Source organism: Balearica regulorum, chromosome 1 (genome assembly GCF_011004875.1).
Source record: "Balearica regulorum gibbericeps isolate bBalReg1 chromosome 1, bBalReg1.pri, whole genome shotgun sequence".
NCBI classification, from domain to species: Eukaryota; Metazoa; Chordata; class Aves; order Gruiformes; family Gruidae; genus Balearica; species Balearica regulorum.
The window spans coordinates 152,283,779-152,297,989 of NC_046184.1; the positions used below are offsets into that span (position 1 = coordinate 152,283,779).

Sequence of the window (14,211 nt, forward strand, 5' to 3'; positions counted from 1 at the left end):
TAGACCTCAAAAGCGAACTGTTTCTTTCCGGTAGAAAATTATTTGTCTGTTGATGGAGTTCTGTATCTCTACAGAGCAAATATTTTCAGAAAGAGGAAGTAGAAGCCGGAGAGATAGTAATTTTGAGAATTTCTTTGTGACCACCTCTGAATACAAGTGCTTAACATTTTATTTCTTAATCTTGACGTGGGTTATTTCTTCCTCTTCATTTGCTGCCTGAGAAGGATATCTGAAGACAGCCAATAATAAAGGAAACAAAAGACACAGAAAAATTAGATTTCAGATAAAGGCAGTGTGCCCCAAAGTTTGTTTATATCACCTATTTCAGTTGGTAATAAGAGATATTAGCTCTACTACAGCCCTTCTTTTGACTGTGTCCCGAGACCACCACAGCTGCAACAGCCCCGCTGGTGAGTCCGTAGGCTTTTAAATGCAGCGGGGGGGACCTTGCCTTCTTGTCAATCCATGTGAAATGTGTAAATGTAAAAAACTGAAAGGTGGTGAATCGATTCACTTCAATTGATTCGTCAAAGATAGTATTTCAGCACCAAACTTGCTAACCTGAGTAAAAACTTTTCAGACTAGAAATGCTTGATCCTTGATTTTCTACCACCATCTTTAGGCTGGTGCTGGTACAGGCGGTGGCAGCGGCCGTGGTACCTTTGAGAGGTGCAAAGATGCCCAGCAAGCGTATTTTAGTATGTCATCTCTTCTTGTCTTGCTGCTATAGGGACTTAACGTTGTGAGTGATTTTTTGCCTCTCGGCAGGGTCAGAGCCTCGGAGGAGCTGGCAGAGCTTCTCCTGGTTTGTCTTTGCCGTGGCCACGACTCCGCCCCTCCTTGTGAAGGGCTGAGGGACTCGTCTTCTTGCTGCACTGCAAGGTTGGATGAGGAAACATTGCCACTTTCTCTTGTAGCCTGCTTTTTGTGTATGCCACACTGCTTTTTTTCTCTTGAGGATTTGTCTAGACTGCATTGGGTTTGCGTGGCAAGGTTTTGGTAGCAGGAGGGCTACAGGGGTGACTTCTGTGAGAAGCTGCTGGAAGCTTCCCCCATGTCTGACAGAGCCAATGCCAGCCGGCTCCAAGATGGACCTGCTGCTGGCCAAGGCTGAGCCCATCAGCCATGGTGGTAGCGCCTCTGGGGTTACAGAGTTAAGAAGGGGAAAAAAAATGCTTGGAAACAGCATCCAGGAGGAAGGAGTGAGAAGATGTGAGGGGAACAACCCTGCAGGCACCCAGGTCAGAAGGAGGGGCAGGAGGTGCTCCAGGCACCAGAGCAGAGATCCCCCTGCAGCCCGTGGTGAAGACCATGGTGAGGCAGGCTGTCCCCCTGCAGCCCATGGAGGAAGGATGAGGGGGTGTAGAGATTCCACCTGCAGCCCGTGGAGGACCCCACGCTGGAGCAGGTGGAGACACCTGAAGGAGGCTGTGACCCCATGGGAAGCCCACGCTGGAGCAAGCTCCTGACAGGAGGCTGTGGCCCCGTGGAGAGAGGAGCCCATGCCAGAGCAGGTTTGCTGACAGGACTTGTGACCCCATGGGGGACCCCACGCTGGAGCAGTTTGTGGAGAACTGCAGCCTGTGGGAAGGACTCACGTTGGAGAAGTTCATGGAGGACTTCCCCCACACTGGAGCAGGGGAACGATGAGAGGAGTCCTCCCCCTGAGGATGAAGAAGTGGCAGAGACAACGTGTGATGAACTGACCGTAACCCCCACTCCCCGTCCCCCTGTGCTGCTGGGGGGAGGAGGGAGAGAAATTGGGAGTGAAGTGAAGCCCGGGAAGAAGGGAGGGGTGGGGGGAAGGTGGTTTTAAGATTTGGGTTTATTTCTCATTACTCTGATTTGATTGGTAATAAGTTAAATCAATTTTCCCAAGTTCAGTCTGTTTCACCTGTGACAGTAATTAGTGAGTGATCTCTCCCTGTCCTCATCTCAACCCACGAGCCTTTTGTTATATTTTCTCTCCCCTGTCCAGCTGAGGAGGGGAGTGATAGAGCAGCTTTGGGGGCACCTGCCCTCCAGCCAGGGTCAACCCACCACACTAGACACAATGCTGCCCCCAGACTTTTCAAGAAAAGGCTTGAGCTTTGGGTGAGGACGCTTCACTCTGAACGGCCTTTGGATCGAGCAAAATGGTTGGAGCCCACTGACGGGGGCGGGGGGGGGGGGGGGGGGGGGGGGGCTTGTTTATTTACGTATTTTGAGCTAACCACGTACAACAGCTCATGAGCAGGCAAGGGAGGGAATGGATGCCAAAGCAGCTGTACCGGCCTTACCCACGCTCCAGCAGAGCCCTCCAGCGCCTCACCACCCTGGGCAGCTCTCACCCCTGCCCTGCTGCCTTTGGAGGCCGTCCCTGGCGGGGACATTGCAGAGGCTGTGGCCACAGGAGCGAGGGAAGGAGGGAGAGGGAAGCAGGGACTGGCAGCAGCTCCACGCAGCTTCTGCTTCGGCTTATCACATGCAGCGGTTTTTTGCGTCGAAATGTCTTTATGCCCAGTGCTCCTCACCCCACTGCACCCACCAAAAATAACGCAGCCGTTCTGCGCTCTCCCCTCTCTGCTTTTTGATCTCTGGCTGACGTGTTACATACAGCCCCTTGCCCCACAGACCCTACCATCGAGCCAGTCCCCCGCCATCCATCCCTCCCTTCCTCCAGGCTGGCAAAACGAGCGGCTGCTCGGGTACCTGGCCGGGGTGTGAAGGAGCCTGTGATGGGGCCAGCCTGCGGTGGGCTGGGTGCCAGATACCACTTACACGCTTAAAAACTGCCTTTCAGTGATGCAGGGCAACACCAGCTCCAGGTCAATGAAAAAGAAAGAGGCTTTAAGTAAACTGACAGCTAGTTTGGAAAATAAGGGCTACTGATCATCCTTCTCAGTGCTTGATACTTTCTTTTAAAAATGCATTTACTCAGCTGGATTACCCACAGAGAGGTGGCAGGTGAGTTTCTGCTTGCTGACAGGATCATCCACAGAGAAAAGCAGGGAGAAAGGGAAGGAAGGAAAAGATGTCCGAGCAAGGACAGGTAACGGGGGGCTCAGGCAGGTACCTCCTGGCAGGAGAGCAGAGGGTCTGGAGTAAAAGGCTGGATTTCCTGAGGATATATCATCTGCAGGATATCAAAGCTAAAGCCAGCTGCAGAGAGCCACAGAAGCAGCTTGTGATAACGGCCGGCCAGGTAATCAGGTGATGGATGAAGCTGGAAAGGGGTCCTGGGAAAGGAGCTGGGAAGAATGTGCACACACAGTGCTGAACTCTAACCCGGAGCCACTGTGGATGGTTCCCTGAAAATATCAGCTCAGGTGCAGGACCTTGGAAATATGTGGAAAGTAATAAAAAAACCACCCCAAACCCAGGAAAAATCTGATACAACGTTTCTGGGGAGGGAGCAGGCATCCCTCTGCCCGAGCTGGATCTCAGGAGCAACTCCTGCTGCCTTTCATGCAACAGCTCCCCAAGGCAGGCAAACAGGTGCTCTGGTCCCCGTATCCCTATTGAACATGATATTGCACAGTCTCCTGCATAGAAAAGTGACAAGCTCAAAGTTTCATGAGCTTTAAATTTCTTTCCTGGATGTATTAAGGGAAGAAGTGGAAATTTTATAAGTATATGAAACAACATTTAGAGAGGGCTTGTGGAAGTTGCCTGGAAGGAGGTGGAACACATCTTGGCCTTGGGTTGTCTTGTTGCTGCAGCTGGCCTCACCCCATCAGGGTGTTTGTAAGGGCAGGAGAAGCTATTTATCAAGTGCTTTGCTACCAAGGTCTTCACATGGCCATTCATGTCTTTCCAGCTGCTTATGAGTCTCTGAACTTTATTTTCCTTAAGAGCTGTTAAACAATAGTTATTGCTAATGTGGTCATCAGAGCTGACATGTTACCCATTCATCTCCTTTTCAAATGAAAGCCCAGAGAAGCTACTTCAACATCTAAACACCCTATTTTGATAACACGGTATCTAGACACAGTTTACACCAAAACTAAAGGGACAACTGAATCTGGCTCTTCTATTCCTACATCCTAAGCTAAGGGAATCAAATTTGGGTAGCTCCCTCATACAGACAGCTGTGGCACTCACCCACACAAATCTAGGGGGGACTTGTGTGGACACGCTGAACTTTACAGTGCAGTTTGTAATAACTGCCTGACATACGATACAGAAGTGGAATGGGAGTCCCTGTCATTTTGAGATAAGTGATGGAAATGAATTACAGTTCAAAGTCCCCAGTTTTGCTCACTGGCAACATCTGGAATCTGGGCAAGGACTGTTTACAAGGGCACACAGTGACAGGACAAGGGGTAATGGCCTTAAGCTGAAGGAGTGTAGATTTAGAGTGGATATAAGGAAGAAGTTCTTTACTGTGAGGGTGGTGAGGCACTGGCACAGGTTGCCCAGAGAAGCTGTGGATGCCCCCTCCCTGGAAGTGTTCAAGGCCAGGTTGGATGGGGCTTTGGGCAACCTGGTCTAGTGGAGGGTGTCCCTGCCCATGGCAGGGGGGTTGGAACTAGATGATCTTTGAGGTCCCTTCCAATCCAAATCATTCTGTGATTCTATGATCTGTGCAGAATAGAGAAAGGGTTTTGTACTCCAACTAGCAAACTGCTTCTGTATCTAGGAAAGACTGTGCTCCAGCTTTGAGCCAGTTATCTAGGATATAAGAAACCCAAGATGAATCATGGAGTTTGCACTAGGAAATAAACATCATTAAAATTAAAAAGAAATAAATTATTATTAGGTTTTTATATAGAAAATTCTTTACTTTCCACTAAGGTAAATCTTGGCTGGAATTCTTCCATTTTTTGCTGTAACAAGTATAATGCGGTTGTGCTCAGAAAGGTTGGACCTCCTTTTGCTCAGAAAAGTAGGACTACCTGCTACAGAGGTAGCTGTTATGTTAACAAGAGGAACTAAAAGCAATCACATCCCAATAATAGCTTAGCTGGATTGTGTAATTGCACATGGCCATCACCTTGGCCCAAATCACTCCAGTCAGTGGGAAATTCACCTCCTACCATCGCACGATGGTCCATAAAGCCATTAATCAGTGAATGCTCAAACATGTTTCTCTTCAGGTGCTGCAAGAGTGAATGTGGTTTCTTGTTTCTCACCCTGGTGGGGCTGTTGCCAGACAGGGACCTCCAGCCTGCTCTGCTAAGATTGCAGGATCAAGAGGAGCGTGCGTACAGGAGGAGGGGAGCCCTGGGATACACAGCTTCCTTAGGAAAAAACCAACAGCGATGAGCCATCTTGCAAACAAAAAGGGTGTGTAGGAGAAAGGGAATCAATCTGATTACCTGGCACTGGCTTTCATTTCCTATCCTTAGCCTGCAGACATGCCAGGTTAAGTGAGACAGGATCAGAAGGGTAAAATGCTGTTTTTCTGTGATCGTCCAGAACGAGTAGGCAAAGGATCTGAACACAGGGACCCTGACGAGCATCTCACTTTCTAGGCTTGCAACAGCTAGACAGACCTGGTTTTCTGTCTCAAATCCTTCAGCCTATCTCTGTTTTTATGTAATACCCATGAGAAGCTTTTAGGGCTCTGAGACAAAGTGAAACACAGAGCATGTCTATATAAAGGCATTCAGCCAGAAGCGCTGAAATTTATTCAAATTTTCATAATTACAATAGAGACCTCTGAGTTTGAACTTCTAATTCACAACAGCAGTAAAAAAGGAAATGGTGAAATGGGTTGTATTAAAGTGCAATGATGTGGAGAAAACCGTTGAAATAACACAAATGAGCCTGCGGTGAGAAATAAAAGGACAGTCTCATCCTAGCAATGACAGCAATATATAAGTAAATTATGTTACAGATAATTTACAAAATAACTTACATAGATGAAGCTGAATCTCATGTTGCCATTCCATTGTTAAATATCAGACTAAATATTCCCAGTCAGAACAGTATTATGTGGGGTAATTAAAAAGAGATCAGAGGGTTTTCTGCATTGGAAAAGATGCCTGAAGTAAAACCCTGATCGGCCTTTATATTGCAGTATTGCAAGAAACCTAAGTATTTATGAATTGTAAAGTGACACATTCAGCAGCATGAAGACTATAAATACATCTTTTACATTGATACATTATATCTACACACATATACATATCTACACACACACATATACACACAAGCACATACATGCACATAGGTGCATAAATATATGTGTGTGTATATATATATGTTTCAATTTGTACTGACCGTGGTCAGCTGCATTTTGATTGCATCTGGGGTAGGGTAGCTTTTGCAACCCAGGAGTAAGATCATTCTTTAGAGTATTTGTTGTTTAAGTTTCCTAAAAGCTGCAGCCTCTAAAATACAAAATTCTGGCATAAAGATAGACTTCAGGGCTCAGCCATCAGAGGGGCTGATGATTAACAGCAGTTCCCGTCGACATCATCTGCTGTGCTTAGTGCTTCTGAAAAATTATGCTCTTAATGTCCACCTTGTTTTTAAGTGTGTACATTGAATTCATATTGTACAAGAATCAGTTAAAAACTTCTTTTCATATAAGTAGAAATTTTTGAGAAAAGGACAGGAATGAATATAGTATTCCATACATGCACACAGTTTTGGACTGTTTGTAAGGAGGACATGCAAAGAACGTCTGACAAGGTGAAAATTTACAACGTTGGCTTACATCATTACCTGAAACATGGCAAGTTTAGCATCACCTTTCTTTTAAAAAAAAAATTAAAATACTTGTCTGTAGCATAAACCTGACTCTTCTCTAATAAAGTTGTTTTTTCTCCCGTGCTCCCCTTTTATAGAAAATGTCATTGCTTTTTTCTCTTTGAATAAACCTGCAACAAACACTATTGACTAAAAATACGTCTGATTTCTAGCCCTCATAGGTTTGTCTGAAAAAAGGCTCTTGACCCATAGTGCAGCCACAATAGTTTCCTCTGCCTCTAACTGTATGTTAATTGTGAGAGCTGAAGGTAGCCATGCGGTTACCATTTATTAAGAAATCATTTAGTGATTAAGAACATTTGTGTTTCATTGTCCACCTGCGCAAGGAAAAAGATACTACTAAATTGCCATGGCTATGTAAACACAGTGATTTTGGTAAAGAATTTGGTTGCGAGGTCAAAATACCTCAGAAAACAGCTACTCCATTGCACGTGTTATTAAAAGGTTGGAAAGAATAAAATAATATTTTCTTTTGATGCTGTTGTGGTCAGTGAATTGGTCATGTCTGCAACCCAGTCTCTCGGGAACAGAAGAATATCCTGAAGATCCAAGCGAAGAGAAAAGGCTGGACCAACTCCTTCCTGGTTGCTGCAAGAGTCCTGTTTGCTGCATTGACCGAGGTATGTCCTTGGAGAAAGGGTTTTTTGGGGAGGAGGAATTGTAAACTCTGATTTATTTTCCTCATACCTATCCTGTACAGTGATTGCTATGTTATTAGTTTACAATAAGGATTTAGCACTGAACACATTTTGTTTGCTCACGTTCAGATCCTGGCTGTTACAAAATGATACAGTTCTGCAGAAACTTGATTGTATATCGGTGAGAAAATGTGTTTCCCCCTAACAGCTCTGCAGCTCAGACTTCAGAGCAGGAGCCTTTACAAGACCCTATTTCAAATCGTTTAACTTTTATTTACAATTCACATTCCATGCACTTTTCATTGGGATCTTCTGGGAGAACCTGTAAAAATCACCAGTGAAAATACTCAAAGCTGGCAATGCAGAACTGGTGGTTCTCCATTTGAGTCCAACATCCAGAACTCTGCACAAAATGACAAACTCCGGATTTACCTTCCATGCAGGTGGGATAAAAATGTAATATTAGCCCTTAATGTCCGAGAAGCTGGTGCTGCTGGCGTTGCAGCTATCACTGCAACTTGATGATGTGCTCAAAGTGCTGGAGGCAGTGCCTGATTCTGAGAAAGGCAAAGAAAAAAAAAACACAAGAAAATATGATATGGTGGTTGTTTTTCACAACTTTCTTTCATAACAGGAATCTTCAGAAATAATGACCTATTTATAATAAATAGCCTACCAGAGCTGCTTAAAGATTGAGCTGATTTTGAATTGCCTATGAGCATCAGCAGATTGTTAGCTGGGATCCAACCTTCTCTACCAGTGCTCAGGTTCTTCACATACCTAAAATAATATAAAAATAAAAAGTCAAATTGCTTCATTTCATGCCTTTGAAAGTTTTACCCTAAACATCTGCCTTCCAAACACAGTTCTGCGTATAAAAGTTTCCAAACACAGATCTGCGTACCAAAGTCCATCCTCCCCTTCACGAATCAGTTGAACTAGATCTCCACTTTTCACTGCAAATTCTTCAGAAACTCCTTTCTCATAATCAGTCACAACTGTATATTTACCAGGAGTCTAAATGCACAGAGGAAAAACATAAACAAATTATTTCTTGAGTAATATTGAGTAATCTAAGGTATGTTGCAGCTTTTGTTAGGAAAATTTTCGTACTTTTCCCTCCTTTCTCATGCACATATGTGCTGAAGACAGTGTAAATATACATGCTGAGAGGCAGTAAACCTTTGCTGTTCAGTTACATGCAAATTCAGTACATGAATTCTTACACTCTGAAAGACATTCAGTGAAATGTTTCCATTACAATAGTTAATTCAAATATCTACAAAAAAAATCCCAAGAAAAAAACCCAACAAACTGGCAACCTAGTGACACAATGTATGTGTGGAAGCCTGTCCACATGGGAGCTGAGCATGTCATCGCTTGACCGCTGTACCATGGCATAAGCAGTCACAGTTTCACTAGGCTGCGGCTACACGAAGGCACAGATGGACCCTCCCAAGGTACAAACACAAGGCTGATTTAAGACAAGGGGATATTTTCCATTTCCCTAGGAATTTTGCCCCGCTGAAGATTTCAAGGCAGACACTTTCCTTCCTGTAAGCTTCAAAAGCATTCCTGTATACTGCCACACACAATGCATCAGTAACATTTGCTTAGCTTAATAGGAAAGCATGTCTGGTTACCAGCTTCATCTCGCCTCCCCCTCCTCCTCCTTCTTCCTCTGCATCTGATGAATTCAGTGGATCTTCAGCACTAGACCAGCCGTCATTTTCTTCAGATGCGTCAAGAGAATGAGCTGTTTTAGCCCAACCTTGGGGAACAAAGAGCCACCGTTAACTTTGCAGCAGTGAGCCACTGACTGGGAGAAATGTTATTCCCACTGAAAAGCTCTGAAGCGATCAACATAAACAGGTGGAAAACTGTAAATGGGGAAAGTTATTACAGTCACTGGGTGAAATTCACAGCTGGCAAAAGTTGGCCTGTTTCCATCACAGTAAGTGGAGTTGTGGTAATGCACAGCAGTGAATTTGGCCCTTTGGATTTATACAGAGGGAAACAGATGGAAAGAACACAAATCCCCAACTGAAAAGAAGCTATTTCTCCCTTATACAAAGATGAATGATGGATACTCTGTTTCTTGGGAGGAGGTAGAAGACAGGAACGTGCACTCTACGGGAAGAGGATGAACACAGGGGGTTGTCACCCAAAGCAACCTAACCAGCCTGCTGGAACAGGGGACGGATGCACATAGCTTTGTTCAAACTGTTGAGCACTTAGAGCTGTCAGGAAATCCAACACAAGCTACAGGCACTCTGTACTTAACCTGATGAGGCAGCTTATTATTTAAGGGTATTCAGGCACAAGGATTACTTAATCACACTGAATTATCTTGGTGTTAAATCATTGCACCAAACACCACAAGAACAATCTCCCGCCTGTCATTTATTGCCAAGTGTTCCTTTTTCTCTCTCAGGGTGAAGCATTTCATTTATTTACAAGGCTGAATCATATCCAGAGTGCACAAAATCCTTTTCCAAATAAAACTACAGTAAGTTTTACTGGTGGGATGCTTTTCACTGAGGTCAGCAGCTGCTAATAAATGTGTCGAGCTTAAAATGAAAAAAAAAAAGTCATGATAAAAAACAAATAAATATTTGTAAGTAAGATTTTGGTTCAAGCCAAAGGGTAACAATGATGAAACTCAATGAAAAGAATGAAAGGAAGAACAAACCTCCCAACTTTTATGTAACTATTGGTTAAGTTGAGAAAGCACCAGCATTTTTGCTCTTCACTGCTTCTGAGGCATTTGTCGCATGGCTGGTCATACCAGTGCATTAGGACAAAATCTGAGCATCGTCAGAGTAAAGCCAAAGCAATCCAAGAATTATAGAAAGAAATCAGACCCAGAGCACACCAAACAAAGTGGGACTTTTACCTCGCCTGCGCTGCTGGATGACCTGCACAAGGTTAGAAGTACTGACCCATTTGAACCTGTCCAGGGTTAAGAGTGAACTTCCATCTGTGAAGAAACTGAGCAATAAATTCCTGCTGTATTCCATGCAAATTTCCTTGGAAGCTCACATCTTATAGTTGGCTCATGGGACACAGCTGAAACCCTTTCTGTTATTTCCAAGTTAAGAACAATGCAACAAAAGAAAACTTGGTTTCTCCTAATTGTTCCAAAGCTCTCATTAGAAACAGAACCAACGAGTTGCACAAAAGAAAAAGAAAGTGAAATCCCTGTAATTACTCTGCCTGTTGCATCATACTCACTGGCCTGCTCATCTGGAACATTGTGGGTAACAGCTCTTATTCCTCGGCCTCTTTCTTTTCATACATTGTGCTGATGTGGGTAAGAGCACACTTGCCTGATCCTGCCACAGCAACAGCAGTCCTACTCCTCATACAAGCTGGCACTCTACTATTAACAAGTCTGTATAAAAGCCCATCTGATCCTGGGCGGGGGGGAAGTGGTCACTGTGGCCATATTCATATCAGCTAACTACAGGCACCAAAACACTGCATGTGTGTATTCCGCACAGTGTGACTAAATCAGAGCTCCCTATAAAGGCAGGAAATGTCAGAAAATGATAGACAGTCTTGAGAAAAGGCAAAGTTCTGCAGAAATCAGCTTAGATTTGATGGTGCCAGGAAAACCAAGAATTCATTAATGGCTTCTCTTCAGAAATGGGCCCACAGGTTTCTTCACAGAGATAGGATCTATCTGCAAGATGTGATTCTGTCACCAATTCATTTTCCTTGAGCTCACTGCGATGTAAGTCGGAGTGATGTAGCAGTCAAAGGAAACAAGTGGGGGCAATGTGCTCTGCACCAAGGAGCTGTGACCATCATCTGGTGCAGTTTCATCTTGAAATGTCCAGGTCAACTGCCTGCTTATCCCTCTGAGTTAGGGAAAGAGAAGATATAAAGTGGCAGAAAAGAGATCAGAAGGTGCAAGACAGACAAGGGAGTTACTAGATGGTTTAATTTACTTGGTTTAGTGGTTTCATAAAGTGAGAGGCTGCTAGACAGGATAAACAGACAAGTCTGTTCTGAGGACCCAACAATTTTACTGTAAATTAGCAATGATCAAGGACTCTCCACCCTGGAAAATTTCAGCATCTGTGGAAAAGACAGTATGTTTTCCAATAGCATTTTCAGGCTCTCAGGATTTCCATGGTACCTGGAGATCTCAGAGGTTTGAAAGCTATTTGCAGAAAAATTAACCTTGTAACTCCCGTATCTACACTTACGGAGTTTCTGCATGCCTCTGGCCTGGGATTACACTGCCTGCTGCTCTGACAAGCTGAATGGTGTTGCATAGTTTCCCCATCACAGCAGCTGAACCTGCACTGTTTCCACAGGTGAGACAAAGGCTGTGGAAACCTGGAGAGGATGATGATGGTAGGGCTTGAAACAGCTTCATCTTTAGAATAATAGTTTCTAAAAGAGATGATGGTGAAAAGAGAGGCAGGAAGAGGGGGACTGCTTTCATAGAATCACAGGACACCCTCCACTAGACCAGGTTGCCCAAAGCCCCATCCAACCTGGCCTTGAACACTTCCAGGGAGGGGGCATCCACAGCTTCTCTGGGCAACCTGTGCCAGTGCCTCACCACCCTCACAGTGAAGAATTTCTTCCTAACATCTAGTCTAAATCAACCCTCCTTCAGTTTAAACCCATTACCCCTTGTCCTGTCACTACACTCCCTGATAAACAGTCCCTCTCCAGCTTTCCTGTAGGCCCCTTCAGGTACTGGAAGGCTGCTATAAGGTCTCCCTGGAGCCTTCTCTTCTCCAGGCTGAACAACCCCAACTCTCTCAGCCTGTCCTCATAGGAGAGGTGCTCCAGCCCTCTGATCAGCTTCATGGCCCTCCTCTGGACTCACTCCAACAGCTCCATGTCTTTCTTAGTCCCTTCCTTGTACTCTCTAGTTAATTAGCCCCAGAGATTTGCACTTAAGCCTTCACCTTGCTGGTTAGAAATGCGTCATTCAACTGAAATGTTTTTTATTCTTTGCTTAGCTGTGGGTTGGGAGGACAGGAGGCAAACTCCTACAAGGGGCTCAGTTAAATTATCTGCTCTTCACAGAGTAGTAAAAATTGCCTACTATCACCCAAAGAAAGATGCAACAGGACTGTAACTACAGTAATAAATGCAGATCTAAAATGGAAATTCCACATGACAGTGATGATCCCCACTCTGACTAGAGTACATGCATTTCAGATTTTTTTTTTTTCCTTTTTTAAAAGTTAAATCCTCTCCACAAGGGACACAGTGACAGGAGGATGCTAACTGGAAAACCAACTGTCTCATAACAACTGGATGCCACTGTAGTTCCATTAAACATCCAGCTTCTGGTTATTACTTCAGCAGAACAGCCCTTTCCCACTGCCCTCTCCCAAAAACTAGATAGCCATATGCTTCTTCATCAATGCCAAGGTAAAACTTCAACCAGCTGTGCTACCAAAGCCAAGTATATACAGAAGCTGACAGACCCACTTGGAAAAACTCGGCTGATATCAATACCACTGCACGCAACAGCATCATACAGGTATCCCCAGTGCTGTGATGTAACATATTACATGAAGGATGTGTGAACATTTCTGGAGTACAAGATATGGTATCACTCTACCTCTTAAACCAAAAGGAGTTGGATCACTCACTACTTCATGCCGTTTAGCTTTTTTGTCAGGACTGGTAGGAGAAGCTGCAGGAGGATGAATAGGCAAAAAAACACAGAAGAGAGATATTGAAGAACTGGAAAAAAGAGAATAGGTGGATTGCATGCTAAATACCTTTGAGTTTACACTGGAAAACAAATGGATTTCTGTAATCACTCTGATTTTAGCCGTCACTGGTCAATTACAGAAGAAGGAATTAATTACCGACATGTAGTTATTTGAAGATAAATTGACAATTTTTTTTACAGTACTAGATGAAAGTATACGTAAACTTTTCTAAATGAACTAGACATCAACTGAATACCATTAATTTCTATTTTAGACAAACATTACCAAATTAAGCAATCATTTTTATCATTTTAAATCTAGTGCTACAGCAATACCTGGTCCTGTAAGAAGGATCAATGGCAATGTCTGGCTTTTAGCAGAAGGAGATGGAGTTTCTGTCAAGGCAAGCATGGGATATTAGTGCTCACCTCATTAGCATTAGATACACAACCCTAGAGTCTCTCCAGAAAGAACTCAAAGGTAATCAGGTTTTAAAAAGGCATTCTGAAAAGATGCTTGGGAAAAAGAAAAAACAAAAAACAATCATGCTCTTGAAGAAGTGCCATCACCTTAATGCAATTCAGACTATTCAAAGACAGCTGTTCAAAGCAAGAAGTAAAATGTACCAGTGCGATTACTTGGCAGGAGGAAGCAAGAAAGGTCTCAGACTCCTATTGCCTGTTTTAGCAAAAAAAGTAAAGACCATTTCTGGAAGCATAAGGAAATTATTTTTCTTTTTTTTTTTCTTTTTTTTTTTTTTTTTTTGTATCCAGCAAACCAACATTGTCATACACATTCTGCTGTAGTCATGCTTTGGGAGTTCAGTTAGCAAGGATGCTAATACAGAAATACTCTAGAAAACCTTGATTCTTTTTTGCCAAGTACAAGTGCATTTGGGGCAGATCCACTGAAGCTAGAAGCAGGCCAGGTGTCTAATCTGAAGACCACTTCCTTCCTTTAGTTATCCTACAGGAATGGGGCACTATAAACTCCTTCCTTGGCCTTGACAGTGAGACTGGAGGCATTGGAAACTGCACTCCTTCCCTTGCATCTCAAACAGCTCCACTTTTCCCGGCTGCATCTCCCCCTCTCACTCTGGAGCCGGTTTCCCTTGAAATCCCCCTGCCCGGGTCAGTGACTCAGGAACATAGCTTGAAATTAGGAGAACAAACTAGTGCGCT

At 44.0% G+C, this 14,211-nt stretch overlaps 1 protein-coding gene across 20 annotated transcripts in view; it reads right to left on the minus strand.

The window, feature by feature from the left end:
- Positions 1 to 5,579: 5,579 nt before the first annotated feature.
- The window catches only part of MCF2L (MCF.2 cell line derived transforming sequence like), a 164,597-nt gene continuing 155,965 nt past the window's right edge, over positions 5,580 to 14,211 (minus strand). For 8 of the 20 annotated variants that reach the window (XM_075739768.1, XM_075739775.1, XM_075739798.1 and 5 more), the window contains 6 exons: positions 13,366 to 13,425; positions 12,934 to 13,008; positions 8,981 to 9,108; positions 8,242 to 8,354; positions 8,014 to 8,117; positions 5,580 to 7,894 (listed from right to left, as the gene is read on the minus strand). In XM_075739768.1, coding sequence (XP_075595883.1) covers positions 7,800 to 7,894; positions 8,014 to 8,117; positions 8,242 to 8,354; positions 8,981 to 9,108; positions 12,934 to 13,008; positions 13,366 to 13,425 — 575 coding nt within the window. In that variant the 3' untranslated portion in view covers positions 5,580 to 7,799. Of the gene's footprint in view, positions 7,895 to 8,013; positions 8,118 to 8,241; positions 8,355 to 8,980; positions 9,109 to 11,551; positions 11,742 to 12,933; positions 13,009 to 13,365; positions 13,426 to 14,211 lie in introns of those variants that run through there. The other 12 variants (XM_075739789.1, XM_075739816.1, XM_075739846.1 and 9 more) reach the window with 8 other exon arrangements.